Genomic DNA, 18,185 nt, shown 5'->3' on the forward strand with positions numbered 1-18,185 from the left:
TTATGCAATCTTTGGCATAATTTTTAGTATTTAAAGTTTATGATCAACAAACATGGATATCTACTATATGCAAGTGCTAATAAACAGTCTTGATTACTGTTTGCAATAATACTATAAGTAATAAAAGAGTAGAAATTCATATTAAATGAATTCGAGGTCAAAGTTATTTTATTTTATTTATTTTTATTTTAGCAGAAAACGTTCAAGCTATTTGTGAATCGAAATACCGAAATTTGCTTTGTATTTTGCTTAAATACATGGTTGTGCTTAAACTCATTCTCTGTTGAAATTGCAATGTCAAAACCAATCGCAAATCTTAGTTTTAATTTTCATCACAATCTCAATCACAACCACGATCTCAATTTCAATCTATATTTCATTCACAATCTTAATCCTAATTGAAATTTTAATTCCGCACTCATTCTCAATCTCAATCTCAACTTCAATCTTAATCTTAATCTCAACCACAATCATAATCGCAATCTTAATCTTAATTTCAATCTCAGTCTCAGTCTCAATCTCAGTTTCAATCTCAGTCTTAATCTCAATCTTAGTCCCAATTTAAAATTTAATCTCAATTGCAATCTCAATCTCAGTCTTCGTCTTAATCACAATCTCAATCTTAATCGCTTTTTCAATCTCTATCTCAATCCCAATGTCAATTTTAATCTCAAAAAGAATCTCAATCTCTATTTCAATCTAAATCTTAATCTCAATCTCAATGTCAACCTCAATTTCAATTACAATCTTAATCTCAATATCAATCTCAGTCTCAATCTCAGTTTCAATCTCAGTCTTAATCTCAGTCCCAATTTCAAACTCAATCCCAATTTCAATCTCAATTTCAATCTCAATCTCAGTCTCAGTCTTAATCACATCTTAATCGCTTTTTCAATCTCTATCTTAAGCCCAATGTCAATTTTAATCTCAAAAAGAATCTCAATCTCTATTTCAATCTCAATCTCAATGTCAACCTCAATTTCAATTGCAATCTTAATCTCAATCTCAGTTTCACTCTCAGTCTAAGTCCCAATCTCAGTCTCTATCTCAATCCCAACCTCTATCTCAATCTAAATCTCAATCCCAACCTCTATCTCAATCTAAATCTCAATCTTAATCTCAATCTGAATCACAATCTTTATTTCAATCTCAATCTTAATCTTAATCTTAACTCAATCTCAATGTCAACCTCAATCTCAATCACAATCTTAGTCCCAATCTCAATCACAATCTCAGTTGTAATTTCAATCACAATTTTAATCTCAGTCGGAATCACAATTTCCATCCCAAACTCAATTTCAGTCTCGATCTCAATTTCATCTTAAAGTTCCATATCATCCCTATATCTATCTGCATTTTATCTTTATATCCATCACACGATTTTCATCGTAATATCATCTGCCCCTTAACAGTACTATCTCCAAAAACACGCTTATTTACATGTTAATCTTTTAATATTCACACACAACAACACATTTGCCCACAAGCTCATTCGGCACGCTTCTCTTCACACCACCCCTTAATGTATACATATTCACAAACTTACCCGCCTTGTGTTGCACTCGAAATGGACAGTGTGAAAATTGAATTCGTATAGCCATCGCAATTGCACGAATCCGTATAGCGACCACCATTGCCCGAGGCCCAAACAAATATTGAACCTTTGCCTTGTCGCCCACTGGTGACGCCATAGATGAAAGCACGTCGCGCCAACGGCCCAGGTCCGTCAACAGTTGAGCCGTCGTCCTCGGGACCCCAAGAGGCACTGTAGATGTCAATATGTGATGGATTTAAGCTCAATGCCTGCGCCTCGACCACATCATTCACTTTGCCATCCAACATACGGACGCCTGCAAAAGGAAAGTGAGTGAGGAAATCAAATACAATAGTGAATGCCATCGGAAGCTAGGTTGATTTATAAAAGAAGATAAGCACAAATAAGGTATATGTGGTGGAGGAAGTTGAGTTAAATGCAACTGTTATATAAATTATATAAATACTATTCGGTCGCTCAGCCAAGTCAAGCATTTTCGCGTTGCAAAGGACTAACTCTGTAGTGCGCACAATAACTTCTTTATACATTACAATTAATGTAGTTTGTCTGTAGAGCCAGCTCGCACCATTAGTTTAATTTGTGCGCTAATAGATGATATTGCGGCAGCAACATGGCATGTGACAAGCTCTTTCTGTGCTTCAAATGGTTAAGAAATAAAGCACTGAGCCTCCATTAATGTAATTAATTAAGCCATATAAAATGTACTTGTTTTACTTACCGCCAATACTCGCATTATATGCCACGCCTACACCGCAATAGTTGTTAAAGGCAACCGCAGCCACTTCACCAGCACACCTGGTACCGTGTTTGTTATCTCCGTTATCTTGTGGCGTTGGATCCGAATCGTTACCGTTAATATCAAAAGATGCATCAGGGTCCTGAAAATACAAAAACGGTTTTAGCTTAGACCCATCTACATATTTTTGAATATATTTCATATCAATATTGCATACGAGTATAATATAATCGTTTCTGAGTTTTGGTACTTTAAGTAATCAATTAAAAAACTTTAGTTCTGCTAACTTAACATTATAGCGTAGATGAAAATTGGCGAAAGCGGCTTTTTAAGGCAATTTTTTAGAACAACAAATTTGTGGCATACCACAAGGAAGCTTTTTTAGTTAGTTTTGCCTTGACCACTGTTTTTTAAGACACGCTTTTTGAACTTTGCATTCATTTTATCAGAAATTCAGTCGATGCAACATAGATTGTTGGTTTAAGTAAGTTACTAAAATGTAAATGTAAAACAAGATAATCAGAATATTCATGATTCCTTATTTTCATCTCTGAAGCACAAGCTTTCAGGCATTTCTGCATAGCTCTTTCAAACAACTTTATCTCAAATTTGATTTATTCTAACAAGCATTAAACATATCTATTAACTATTTCGATAGAAAGTATATTGTCCAGCTGTCATTAAAAAGTATATGTATGTAGTTCTACGTTCCAACTAGGTACTACGGGAAAATATATATTTTTGGACTTCTTTCACAAGCCTACCTGTACCATATACATATAGCAATATTCTGTGCCTTTTAAGTTGATTTGAGTCTCCAACCTATGGGTTGTTATGAAAAAAGAGAATTAAAATTTTAACTATAAGAGCATCTATGTATTACAGATCCTATCTACTCGCTAAACAGATAGATAACAAAACGGGTATGAGTGACTATGAAAAAGCAATCATAAAAGAAATGGAATTGATATTCGCACACACACAACACGCACAATATCTGAACTATAATCGATTATTTGGGTTTTAAAATAAAAAGCGATAAGAGATTGCAACGGGTAATGGGTGGGTGTAAAGCAGGCATAACCGCTCTTTCTCCCTCATTATTTGTGCTCAGCTGTAAATATGTTTTTAGCGTTGGCGCTAAAATTTATTTACGAAATCATTTGGGAAATCAACGAAATGAATTTCTCCTCGCACTTTCAATACAGCGAGACGCCATTTGTTTCAACTGCGCTATGAGAGTGTCTATTTATGTGTGTGGGTGTGTGCTTATTGGTACCTTTCTGTGCGCCATTTTATAATGTTTCCTATTTTGATGATTTTTTTTTTATTTTGCCAAGCTCCGCCATATTTCCTTTGTCATTTTTTGCTGTTTCAGATAAAAATTTTGTGCGCGCGAATAACTATAGCGTTCCGCTTTTGCGTTTAGATATATATTTGGTGTGTGAATAGGTGAGTATTCACCGTCAAATGTGTAGGTATTACGGTTATTGCCGCTGGCGGTTTGGCAATAATTTTAAAAACAATCAACTTTTGAATTGTATGGGTCATTTATATTGTGGTAGTAAGCAAAGATGAGGTCTGTGTTAACAAAAAGATGCAAAAAAGAATGGAAGAGAAAGGCAGCAGTAACTAAAATTTAATCATGAGAGTGTGTTGGTGCATTGGCAAAATGGCGCAGAGCACAGCTGCAACACTTTGCAATCCCACACTTAATCATCTTTACATTTCGCTCTTTAAATGATTGTTTTTCATTACGATTTCAGGCTCTCTGGGATTTGCGAAAATTTCTACTTTGTTAAAACAATAGTTAATTTCAGTTGTTGTCGAATTGCAATATAAAATTTCTGCAAGCAGTTAATGTGGCTGATTCTAAATTTTTGCCACTGTATGGTATAAAAGAACTAAAGAATTGTAACTAAGCTTTTAATTAAAACACACAATGAGTATGCTAGCTCATAGCGGCGCGCGGAGTTGTATCTGGCGGAGTTACCGATTACATTGCATTAGGTTAGAATACTAATTGTACGAAAAAAGTTTATGATAACAATCAACAGAAACACTAACTTAATAAAATGAATTAAACTGAAGATCATCCCGGGTTTATAAGCTGTCTCTAAAGTCTCTGGGATTAGTGACTCCGTAACTGAAGTCTGTATTCTTGCATCACTATAGATCGAAGGTGTCCAGCAAATAACTCAATCAGCAACATTTGAAGCACAGTAATGTCACTGTGACATAACTTATCTCCATCAACTACTTTACTTTTGAATGAATAATATTCCAAATAAAGCAAAAAAGTGCTAATTAAGTTAAAAAAAAGCGGTGAAAGTATTCACATTTAAATAGAGTTATATCTAAGTATATGTAAGTATATACAAATTTCTACTTTGTTGTTATTTTAGTATAAATATATTTTCAGTTCCAACTATTTTTTGTTACTGGAGAAATTTTTGTGAGTTTGACTGTCACCTTCTTCTGGCTTTTTTAAGGATAGTTTGCTAAGCATCTTTTCTCTGGCTTTTTTCAGTACACGATTCACACTTTTTCATTTCATTAGTAAGTCTTGCCATAAATTCTGTTAAAAAGTTTACAATGTATAAAGCGAGGTCAAATTCGAAAGGGCCGTGAAGTTATAACTGGAGCAAAAGTGTACCAGTAGCATAATTTAGAAGCCATGGTTAAGCAATTAGGCAATACTCTCTGCAATGGAGATCATTTGAACTTCTAGCAAAAATCTGTTCCAGCACACAAGCCAAAAACCACCCAGCAAAAGTAATATTCCTGGTTTCATAACTGCAGATGATTGACCGTCTGGAAGTCCAAATATGAATCTATTGAACAGTTTGTGGTCTGAGGTGGAGAACATGGCCTGTCGAATACTCCACAAAAATTTAGATAGTCTCAAAAAACTTTGGTTCAAGTAGCGTCGGGCTTGCTACTACTGATCAATGGCAGCATCGTTTGAGGGCTTGTGTAAAAGCAAATGATAACTATTTCGTACAAAATTTTGTACATCGCCAATTTAGTATATGCGTTTTTAGAAAAAAATTAGTTTAATATTTATAGCGGCGTGAACTTGTAACATAACTTATGGCAAGACTAGGTAGAATATTTGAGAAGCGAATATTATTAGAAATAGAAGCATGATTGTTAATAATGCTCACAACTCAATAATTTCCCTATAGAAAAGTAATTTTTTAAAGCTTAACCTGACGTTTGGTGTAAAATTTATAAAGTTTTTTTTAAAGGAAATGAAGACGAATATTTTGAACGAGTGAAAATTAAAGAATAATTGATTAAATTCAACATTTTCTAGGCCTCTTGACTGATTTGAAGGGTTAATCGAATTTTTCAAAGTCACTTAATTTTAATAACTTTTTCAAAGAAAGTATCAAAACCATTGAGTTATATGTAGGGCAATCATTAATTGTTTGTTTATTTAAATTTAAAACAGAATATAGGCTGTGCAGGTAGTTGGCTGTAGGTCTGTCATCATTTAGGAGCTCAAAGACCCGAAAATATTATTTTCCAATTGCGACTATTCAACAAAACTTTTTCTTTTTTAATTTTATTCACAAAGTTTCAAAAACCGATTAAGAATTTACCAATAATCTGAAGACAAAATTGTTTATTGTTTTCTGCAATCATCTTTATCAAAAATCATCTTCATCTTTGTATGGATAATCTTGTCTGAAAAGTACTATCCAAATATAAAGTTAATCTAAAAGAACTGAGCGAGTTATATTTCTGAACATGACGTAAATAGTTGAAGAGTTTTAAGAAAACTTTGATATAGCTTCGACCGTACAACAGTTGGTTTTGAACGGGATTGAAATGCAAAACCTTTAGTTTGAAAATAAAATTAAAAAACCCAAAAACTTGGTTATTTAAATTTTTCACATACATTTTGAGGTTATGTGGAAAAGAAGTTAATACAACAGTTATAGATCTTTTGATTACCTACAACTTTGCCATATAAGTTATTTCTATAGGACTCCCAGTTTTGCCGAAAATCAAGGTAAACTGTTTCGGCATTGGTCTAATACCCCTAAGGTTTTGTTTGAAAATAGGCAAGTTCAATCTTATAACGTTCTTAGTTTAAAAAATATTTAATTGATAATCTATTAGTTTATTTTACAGTCAATGCTATAGGAAAACATGCGATATATGTTATAAAAATTAGATTAATGACCACAACTACCTACAGCGAATTATTAGAATTGGATGTGTGTAACAGTCTCAGTATAGTATGGTATCAAACAGAGCGTGAGAGAAATACACGACAGCAATATACTGACATATACGGCATAAAGCTTGACTTAGAGTATGCGAGCATATCTCGAATATTAGTATATATTATAATAAAAGTTGGTAAGTATTGTACCCTTTCATAGGATGTTTTACTGCTGTCCATAATCATTTTTAGTTTTATTTCTTACTCGAACTTAATCCTTCCCACTTGCTTTCTTTTTTATCTTCTTTTGGTTTAAAGTTTTTTAGAAAAATAGAAAATGAGGAAACCAAAGAAAAGCTTGATTTTACAATCAACAAAGGCTTAAGGTAAATCATATTTCCATACGAAATGTGTACTATTTACTATTTTATATTGCATAAAATTTGACACAATGATATCAACACTCATGCTCATTCATAAGTATCTGCTGAATTTAAACCCTTTCACTAGTCAATAATAACAATAACATTTAACAGACCATCAACAATGCATACTTATTTTGTGCACTTTGTGTATTTCAAAAATGTCAAAAGAAATCAAAATAAACAACAATTTTGCAAACAAAAAAAAAAATAAAAAATTAGGCAGCAAAAAATATCATTTATTCACTCGATGTGATTTTCGAATATTTCCAATCCGATTGAATTACTTTTCAATCACATTCTTTGGAATTTATGTTTTGTGCTCTTTTGTGTTGCCTATTCTTCTGCCTTTGTGATACCATTATCCGATTTGCAGTTAAATATTATTATACATTATTACTCATAACCGAGTTGCAAATAAACGAGAGCAAGCAAACGGCCGACGTAATTCGATAGCACCAAAAATATTTTCACTAAATGGCAGTTTACACACGGACTCTTTTATAACCCAAAACGGTTTATTGTAAGCGAAGGGACGACGAGGAAAGCCGAAGAGACCGAGCTACTTATGCTCGGGTGGCACGCACGTGTTCTTTTTCATAACAGTTCGCTGCTAAGCAATTCAGCATTCCTTTTCATTTTGAAATTCTTTTTATGGTTGCAATAACGCTCGGTTTCAAATATATATATACGATAAATTAGGAAATTTGAATTTCGTTATCTACTTTTTTTATGTAATAAGCAAATATGTATGGGTAAAATAATAAACATATTTTAAAAAATTGTGAATAAGGAGAAAATTAAGATACTCAAAAATATTAATTTTGAATTTTTAATAACAGTTAGCGGTATTAAATGTAATAATATATACAGAAATGATTTCTACAATAATAAAACTGGAGTTACATTTACATTTTTATATTTACATAAAATATTAAGATGCTACCATATTTATTTATGACAGAATGACAGACAAACTCGATTCGAATTGCTAGACTCTTGTTGCTCGTGTGAACGTACAGAGTGACACCAAAACGAGAATTTGCGGATAATTAACGACAACAGAGTCCCCATGTAAACGCAGTATAAGCTGACCGATAAACGAAAAAGCTATGATTAGAGGGCTGCAGGGGCAGAGAGCGACATAGAGACAAAGAAAGAAAGAAAGAAAGAAATAGTGTAGTTATACCTGAAAAATAAAAAAATTACTGTACAAGGCTGGCAAATGAGCTGCGTAACTGATTGGAAATCACGTGATTTGCTCGCAAAAGTCGACATTTATAACTAAGAAGCAGTGCAGGAGTAAACACACACAAACACACTCATAAAAGAATTGAGTTGCAAAGAAATACGGACAGTAGCGGGAGACAAGAAGGTAAGCTGGCACAGCAGGAGCACTAAAACAAAATGTAATGTTAAGCAGATGATGCGACACGCTGCTTCGTATTTTTGCATTTGTAAATACATATATGTATATGTGTATGCTTTGGGTTTCTGTGAATACGCTTTAATGCCTAGAAGTAGGCCAGCTTGTTGGTTGTCTCTTTGAACCCTTCGACATCTTGCAAACAATATTCTTACACGGCTGACTTAAATGAAGGCAAGCCAAGCAAAATGCTGTAAAATAAATAAAATTAAAATGAAAAGCCTGCAAGCAAGTAAGACTAGACTGGCCACAAAACCACAATTCTGCAAATGACATTTGAAAATATGCCAAACAAGTTGATGAAGACGGTGCTGATGGCTGCGGTTAACGATGTTCAATTTAAACTGAGACAACAGAACTGTATATTGGGGGCGTTTGAAAAGGAGCAGAAACTAAAATATTGCCATTGGTGATAATAACGACAATTTTTTATTTGTGTGTGTTTATTTCGTGGTTTATTTTCGAGAAAAACTTGTTGGTTAAAAGAAATATTTTGTGAAGATGCAAAAAGCGCTGTTTTCGTTTTTATCATCCGTCGATATGCTTAGCAGCAAAGCTTCTACCGTAGAAACGAAATTGAAAAGCCTCGAAAAGGCGATTAGTATTGACTACTTGTTGACTTTATTTGGCTATTTTTTTAATTAGTGCTTTAGCTATATATAAATAGGAAATAAAATCGCTTCTCCTTAGATATATCTTACTGCTTACAATGGTCTATGGTATTATGTAGCTTTTTATATTGAAAGGATTCCCCTTTTTAACCAAAACTTCATATCTCCCCCTCAAAACAGACCCTTTAAATTTAATAAAATAGTGCTTTTAATTAAGAGATTACAGAAAAAAGCAATTGCTTTAATTTTTCTATTGAGCTAAAATGCGTTTGAGAAGTCTTAGTGTCATTTTTTCATTAATTGATTGTAATTTATGTTTATTACGAATTTTTATAAGAAAATTTTCCAATCTACAGTGAGTGGTTACGGATACTCAGCTTACTTACTATACTTAAAAGTTTATTAAAAGCTTCTTTATAATTGGAATTTAATTATAAAAGTCTGCCGAATTTTAATTATAATAATCATATAATAAATAGAATGCAATGCATTCAAAATAACTCCTACTTCGGTTTCCGGTCTTACGGCAGTACAATATATTGCTATTGCGCCAAAATGTAGGCAATGTTTTCTATAAAAATTTGTATATAGTAAAAAGAAGCCCTCATAGAAACTGATTATTACAATTATTGAAATGTTTAATGGAAGTAAAAACATCAAGTCAAAAAAAAAAAACAAAACAAAAATTAAATTGAGACTGTTTGGAGCATATATGTGCTCAATTCACAATAATAGAGAACTATCGAACTAATTGTAATTGGCAGGAAACACAATTGTGTCAGCATTTTAATAACATTGATCCATTCAATGATTAAAAGCACGCACTGAGAGCAGTTTCTTTGCTGTATATATCTCCTAAAACACTCCACCCTTCTTCGATGAATCTAGTAAAGAACAAATTAGCTAGTCATTCGAAAGTCTCCGATACTAGCGCCATGTTTTCCTTTCTGTTTTACTTTGTATACTTTACTTTAATTACTTAAATATTATGTAATTTTTTTTTTCAAATAACAAAAACAAATCTAGTCAACTTTTCACAAATCTTTCCAAACTGATTAGTAGTATACAAAGTTGCTTTATACTTCGACAACTTTCTTGCATTAGGAACTTCAGCGATTTTATATTTTTAAAGAGAAATTTATGAAACAATTTAACAAAATTAAAAGAAAAAAAATATTATTTATTTTCGAATATGAAACTGTTCCATTACAAAATCATAAATAAATCCGCAACTGTAAAACCGTAGGTCACTAAGCAACGAAGAGTAAATTTTTCTGAGCGCTATAGCAAACACGATCATAATAAGATAAGGATAAACCGAATGCCACATGTAAATGCCGCAACTTTCACCATTTATATGCAAATATAGAAATATGAGCAACGGCAGGTCGAGAGATAACCAGTTTGTATGTACAAAAATACAAACAAATAAATAAGTACAAGAAATGGAAAGAAATTTGTGCAACCAAAGCGATTATATCGCCAGCGAGACAGCCTAGAACGTAAATAAATAGGCGATTATGCGAAACAAAGTGCGGCGATTATGCGGCGGACGTGAGATACATGTACTCCCATGCATTACCAAGGCCCAAAAGTCACTTGTAAATTTAACATCAAGTAGACATGCAAGTTTAGAATGACTAAAGCCAGTAGAAAAGTGAAATTTCAGCTGAGTACAAACAAAATACAAAAGTAGTTAAGCTTTAAAAGGCATTTATTGCAAAAGTTGCGCATACGCCCTGTAGCGCCTATGGCCGATGTATAGCGTTGCGTGGCGCAACCACTTGCCGCTTTAGCGTAAGCAAATCTGTTTTTGATTTAGATTCAAAGCGAATTAAGTTCTTAGACTTTTTCAATTATTGTCTGCCATTACAAGTATATTGCCAAAGTTTGCGGCTCGGCCTTTGTAAATGCTCGAAAGACTTAAAGTTTAATCTCAAAATATAATTTGCCATAGCATTTATGTACACATTGCATACAGTTGTAGAATTATAAATATACACCATTGTAAATATATATATGTGTAAGCAAATATCTATAATTGTTTAGGTACTTACATAATTTTGTGCAAGGTCAGGATGATTCGTTTGTATGCCATCATCGAGTATGGAAACAACAACGCCTTTGCCGGTGTAGCCTTTCTGCCAGGCGGGCCCAATATTCATATCGAGACCATCTTTGGCGCCACCATTCTGTGGAGTGCGGTGATTGATGTTGTTTGTTGGTTGTTTTTGTGTTTTTTGTTTTTTTCGTTTTTTGTTGTGCCGTCATTTGAATTGAAATTTTCGTTTGCAAATAGCAATATATTTGCGGGCCATATGTAAATAAAATGTGGCCATGCATAAAAGAGAGGGGGAGAGAGAGAATAAGAAATAGAAATTTATATTATAATAACGGTATAAGAATTGTAATTTTTATATATTGCATATAGGTATGTAACATGCACTTTTACCATATTTTTCTAAAATAAAGAGGAAGTTAATATATGCAGCAAAGCTTTAAAATATTATACCATTTAGTATAAGCATACTTTTTTCTACGCTATTAGTATTATGTTTAAAAATAATTTTGGAATTTAAATATATTTACTCTATGCAAAAATACTTTAATTTTTAAACGTGTTTCGAATAACCTAACAATGCTTACAAAATATTAGTAAATATATTTTTACTACGAAGCAATAAAATAAATTGCAAAAAAAAAAATTAAATAGTCCATAAACAAGCAATATGTTATGTTAGAGATAGTTTTGTCCATTTTTGAGTTTAATGAGTCCTCGTAAGATATATTATTCAAGCTCGAGCAAACTTCTTCTCAATTGTGCTTTGCTAAGTTCGCCTGAGCTTGAATGAAAGGATTTAAAAAATTTTTTGAATACTTGTCCATATTTAAAAAAAATCTGGCCTTTATTGAGCATAATTTTCTCCACAAGAAGCTGCTCATTTATCGGAACCGACATCGGACTACTATATATATACTATACTGAGCTAATCAAGCTCTTGTATGGACTTTATTTTATGATATATCTTTATGAAGTAATTGCTCAGATCGGCTACTATATAAACTGACTGATCAAAATATAATTCTTGTAGGGAAACTTTTTTAATTTTTTTTATATAGCCTACATTTAGCCGAATTCTACTTTCCCTAAGGATTGCAGTAAAGGATTTGAAGCTTTTAAAGTTCAATAATTGGTATTTTGTTTAGGGTATTAAATGTGTTTCTTCGAGTTCCCAGATTGTGATCAAAGTCAGATTCGGCCAAAGAGAATGTTGCTCAGTCTTTCACTTATTATTAGTTATTAAAAGTATGTGAGTTCCAAAACTTTCCAATTATATTTTTTCAGATTTGATATTTTAAACTTTCATGAGATATTTCAAAAATTTTAATAATTTGAAGATATGTCAAATAAATTAAGACACTTATCAAGGCAATGCTATGCTAATGCTATGCCTACATTTTGGCGCAATTAATAATAGAAGGTAGATCACTTTCAACTAATTTTTTATTTTTATTTCTAAACGATCTGTACATGTAAGATAATAAGGGTTTCAAGTACAAACGAACTTCAGCGAAAAATATTTTACACTAGGCTCATACTTTTTAAGCAATATATTCATGAAATTTCTGTGGCTTTTGCTTGTTTGGGTTCCTCAAAATGTTGAATAATATTCTTGGCAAAACTGCAGAGCACTGCATTTTTAATAGTAGCTGAAAAAGAATCTAAGTATAAAATCAGGGAACATTTTCGGCATGAAATATGCAACGCAATCAAAGCTTGTTGTATTTCTTTTCAATCGCTCGCAGCAACTTAACTCGACAATCATAAATGCATTCATGCTTCGTCTTCCTCGTATATGTTGCTTGACCGAAAAATGAAGACAGACAATCGCGTAAAATGTACCTTAATGCCAGTGCCATACTTTTCGCACAAACTGTCATGAACATTTTAATAAACGAGTATAAATAATTTTTGTGTATTCCCTTTTAGCGCTTTCGTCTTCAGAGCTTACTTTCGCTCTTGCAACTAGCTACTGGTTTTCTACGTCTGCTTATTTGTGCGGCTTAAGCATATAAATCTTAGTGCAGAGTAATGCCTGCGGGTGAACTTGCCATTTACTGTGGGTAACCGCACAACTAAAAGTAGCGAGCTTCTTTTTTCTACTATTTCCAGCACTTTCTCACAGTTTTGCACACTTTTTCTCTCGGTTAAAACTTTGCAAGCGCCTGACGGCAAGGATAATATGACAAGATCCTCACAACAAAGCGCTGGTCTTTCTTTGCTCCTCGGCAGCGCTATTGTGAATTTTCATGGCTCTGCTTGGCGGACTTGTTTGCCTGTTTGCTACCTTGGGTTGGCTTTCTTCTTCGCCTGCGCACGCTTTTGTCACTTGCAACGTGTGCAGTTGGTGCATGTGTGCTTGTTGTTGTGCCTGCTCTTGCTGCATTGTGGGCATTGTCAAGTTGGTTTACCTTCTTGGTGTAAAACTACAACTTAGCCACGCGTATCATCGTCGTGTCCTTGTCGAGGGAAGGGGAGATTGCATTTGCTCGCAATCTTTATTTATATTTCGTTATTTACCTTTTCTTGGCCCTCAACTGAAGCTTCTGATTTATTCTTATTCTTTGTGCATTTATTTTTCATCGCTTTGTGTGTGTGTGTGTCTGGGTTGTATGAGTGAAATGTTGTTGGTTTAGCTTTGTTTGGCTGTTGGTTTAGTGGCATTGTCAAATCGAAAATCCAATAAATCTGATGAATGCAAGAGCAACTTTCCAAGGCTTTAGTTGCCTTTGAGGTGTCGAGAGGATGAGTAAGAATTACGTGAGCAATAAGTTGGTGGTAAAGGCGTATAACATTTATTGGTGTAGCATGGCTGGGAAGTTTGAGTTAGTTTTATGAGGAAATTGTTGTAATGAAATGAAATCAAATAAAATATATTAAAATAAAATAAAATAATATAAAATAAAATAAAATAAAACAAAATAAAATAAAATAAAACATAATAAAATAAAATAAAATAAAATAAAATAAAATAAAACAAAATAAAATAATATAAAATAAAATAAAATAAAATAAAACATAAAAATAATAAAATAAAAGAAAATAAAATAAAACAAAATAAAATAAAATAAAACAAAATAAAATAAAATAAAACATAATAAAATAAAATAAAACATAATAAAATAAAATAAAATAAAATAAAATAAAATAAAACAAAATAAAATAATATAAAATAAAATAAAATAAAATAAAACATAAAAATAATAAAATAAAAGAAAATAAAATAAAATAAAACAAAATAAAATAAATTAAAAGAAAAAAATAAAATAAAATAGAGTATTAAAAATAAAGAATACAAAAAAAAAAAATTAATTAAAATACTGTCACATTAATAAAAATTAACTTAAAATAAAGTGATATAAACTGAATCAATAAATTTAATAAAAATATTAAATATTTAATGTATTTAAATTAAAATTTAATAAAATAAAATAAATGAAATACATATTTCTTCAACTCCGAAGGATATAGATTTATATTACTGTATATATTACCAAGATAATTTACTTCAAGAACCAAACTGAAAATAAAATAAAAAGCAAGCTAAACACACTACCCAAACAAAGTTAAGAATAAAAGAGATATGTTGTTAGGAGTTTACTGTACTTAACTAACAGGTGGGGTAAACTTTGCTTTACTAACGAATAAAAATTAAAATAATTAAACCAAGACAAAACATATGAGGTTATTCATTTTGACTACTTGAAGCGCCGAATTTTAAGCAATTTCTTTTTTTACAACTATTGCAGTTTATATACATTCAACTTAAAATATGTTGCCTTTATTTTGGGTGTGTTAAAAACCAATCGTAAATAATGCCAATAAATAAGTGATGCATTGCTGGGACTTACACCATACTTACACTTGTATTTACTATGTACATAGGGAAGAGTTTCAACCAAATAAAAACAATACCAAATTAACCTTAACATTTCCGCCATTATGCCACCAAGTACATCCCGATAGGGTGAGGATTGAATTTAAAAATAATAAAATAAAACAAAATTTCTTACATACTTCACTCACCAAGTACCACTGTTCCTTGAATAAAGGATCAGGAAAGATGTTATGCGATGTGGCAGCGCGATATTGAATGCGTGGAGCGCGTGACAACAAAGCCGAGCTGCTGCGCGCCGACGCTGTTGGGTGATATGCTAGACGGGAGCCTGGTGCGTTGATAAAACCTGCACCGGGTCTTATCACATCGTAAGGGCTGTAGCCCGGTAGGCTGGTATAGGAACCATCACGTTTTTTGCGTAATTTTTCATGCTGTTGCTGCATCCATCGGACCTGAAATAAATTTACGGGTAAAATTTTTTTTTATTTTCGACTAAGGAAAAATTAAAAAAATGATTAAGGTGTATTAAAGTGTTTATTAAGCAAGTAAAATAGAAAGTATTTGAACCACAATAAGATTTGTTTTTATCACTTTTAGTAATAAAGCGCCTAATTGTAGGCAACACTTTTTTCTTAATGTAAATTTTGAATGCAATTTCGTTAAGAAATGCTTTAAGTACTCACCTCGGGTTCGAAATTTAAGGCGCTATGGTGTTCGCTACTGATACGCAAAGAACGTTTAGCGACACGACGATGGTGGAAGAGATAGTAGTCTTTTAGGGAACCAACCTGCAAATAATATAAAAAATTATTAAAATATTTGCTTATATTTAAAAAAAATTTATTTAATTATTAAAAAGTGGCAATTACTAGTATTTTATAGTATTTGTTCGAACTCAAAAATTAAGTATTATTGAAAATTATTATTATTGTTTCAAAATAGTTTTTGATTGCCCGTAAAATAAATGGCATTTTTGCTACATTGAATTATGTCAAATGGAATAATGGTGTTAAGAGATTATAATAATTTTTAAAACTTGAATATACTTAAAAAACTTAATATATGTATCTCTATACATAGTATAAGACGTACATAAAAAGTTTTTATTTATTTTTTTTAAAACAAAGTAGTAAAATTTTTTTCAATTCAATTCCACACAAATTATTCTCTAAATGTTCTGAATGTTACTTCTCGAAATTCAGCAGTCGACCACAGCAACTGCACAATATTTCTAAATCCCATGCACTCATAGTCAATTTTAGTCACTCATACGCCATGTGGTCACCCCGAAACAAATTGCCAATAGCATAACTGTGTATGTGCGCCGTTGAATAAAAATCACTTGCATACCCTTGGGCGTGTAATGAAAAGTTTTTGAACGAGTGAATGCAGAAGAAATGAGAAATCAAAAATCAGAAAATCGAAATCTGAACGTACCATGGAGAAATGTTTTTTCTGCCACTAACAAGATGTTTATTACTTTTGCTTACCGTTAGAGTGGTTTACTTCGAAATTTACTCGGCTTGAGCGGCGGCACATGAGTATTTACTACGCAAGTGTGTGTGTAAGTGTGCAACTGAATATGTTTGTTGTTGTTGTTTTTTACTTTCAAGTTTATTTCTACTCTTTTAGATATGTTGTGGAAATTCCCAGAAGCATGCGGTGGCCAAATGCCTGAAGTAGCATTTTGATTGGCAAACACTCGGAGCAAAAGTGCTGAGTCGAATGGTCAATGAAGGAGTTGTTCAAGGTAAAAGAAAATAGCATTTGTGTATTTATAGAGTGACGTGTGTGCAACTAATAGTTGAATTTAATTTTAGAGCAATTCACTAGACAATTCCTGGTTGGAAGGAAGAAAATTAGTGTGAGGTAAAGTAGAAGTAAAGTGAAGCTGGAGTGGAGCGTATGATAAAATACGAGGAGACTGAGAGATATTTAAGGAGTCCGTATGTATGAAAGAATGGTAAGACGTGATTAGAAGTACTCTTTTTCCATCTAAATGGCTAAAAATCTCGCAAAGTATATAAATATTTTTTTACTGGCAAAGTATTGAGGAGACAGAGAAATATTTTTGGAGTTTATATACATGGTAAAGGCATAAGATGCAACTTAAAAAATTTTATTTGTTATAATTCTTCAAAATTTCTCCAATTTTTTTTTATTAAATTATTTTTCCAATTTTGGTATATTTTCTCATCGAAAAATTTCAAGCTCAAACATAATAAAAAGACTTTTTCACTGGAGGTGAAATTTACACAAGAAATTTGAAATTTAAATAAACTTCAAAATTTTCACATTTGAGTGCATATTTACCAACACCCAAACACACATGCGCATAGTTTAAACAAACACTGCTGTTTACCGTAAATTTTTACACACGTTCCTAGCCCGCATGCTGGGAAATTCTCAAATAATTTGCTATTGAAAATTGCATCACGTTGCACAAACGCCAAGAAAATGCATGCACCAAAACTGTAAATTGGCTGTGACAGCACACACATGCCTGAACTTTCTTCTCCACGCACACATACGTATATACTCATAAGCATGTGTGGATGCATGTGAGCGCCATCAATAGACACCAAATATTTGTTCGCGAGTTTTTGATTGCGGTATTTGAAGTATTCTCAAGCAATGCACAGCGCTTTTGTTCGTAACTGTGAAGCGAGAAAGAGAAAATGATGATTTCCTAAAAGCAGCAAGTTTTACAAGTAGGGGAAGGAATGCAGGCATGGTGGAAATTAGAAAAAATATATTTGAGATGTTTGAATAACCCGGTAGGGAGTATCGATGGATAACTATGATTTTGAGAAGATTATTACCTTTAGCAGGAAATATTTATTGAAACAAATATTGTAAAAAAATTTTATAAATATTTTTATTTAGGGTTGCCAAGTAGTTTTGGGAGAAAATTTTGTTATAATTATAAAAAAAATTTATTAAAAAGTGTTTAAGTAATTGAAATTTTTGCAATTTTATGGCGATATAATTGAATGGAGCTGCCAGATTTTATGTAAAAATAGGGTTGCCGCCTACAAGTGATTTTAAAATCTATTAATTGTTATCACATGAAATTACTTAATAGCTGAAATAGTTTTCTGCACAACTTTTATCAATTAAAAACTTATCAGTGTTGCCACCTTTTTAAACTTAAAAAATTATATATTGCAATATTTGTAAATAAGCGGTTTCTACTTATGTAAAGATAAGGTCTTCCATGAAACTAATAAATATATCTGGTTTAGATATATATACATTTTCAGTAATGAAAAATAATTGTACAAGTACATGGTAACCAAGTGAAAAAATATGTATAACAATTCCAAAAAAAACAACACGCATGCAAAAAGTTATACTT

General features: G+C 32.0%; 1 protein-coding gene across 6 annotated transcripts in view; it reads right to left on the reverse strand.

The window, feature by feature from the left end:
* Window positions 1-18,185, reverse strand: part of Fur2 (furin-like protease 2) — a 319,156-nt gene that overhangs the window by 40,914 nt on the left and 260,057 nt on the right. For all 6 annotated transcript variants that reach the window (XM_070110819.1, XM_070110817.1, XM_070110816.1 and 3 more), the window contains 5 exons: window positions 15,511-15,615; window positions 15,016-15,279; window positions 10,985-11,119; window positions 2,274-2,433; window positions 1,547-1,850 (listed from right to left, as the gene is read on the reverse strand). In XM_070110819.1, coding sequence (XP_069966920.1) covers window positions 1,547-1,850; window positions 2,274-2,433; window positions 10,985-11,119; window positions 15,016-15,279; window positions 15,511-15,615 — 968 coding nt within the window. The remainder of the gene's footprint in view (window positions 1-1,546; window positions 1,851-2,273; window positions 2,434-10,984; window positions 11,120-15,015; window positions 15,280-15,510; window positions 15,616-18,185) is intronic.

The sequence above is a fragment of the Bactrocera oleae genome, chromosome 5, assembly GCF_042242935.1.
Source record: "Bactrocera oleae isolate idBacOlea1 chromosome 5, idBacOlea1, whole genome shotgun sequence".
NCBI classification, from domain to species: Eukaryota; Metazoa; Arthropoda; class Insecta; order Diptera; family Tephritidae; genus Bactrocera; species Bactrocera oleae.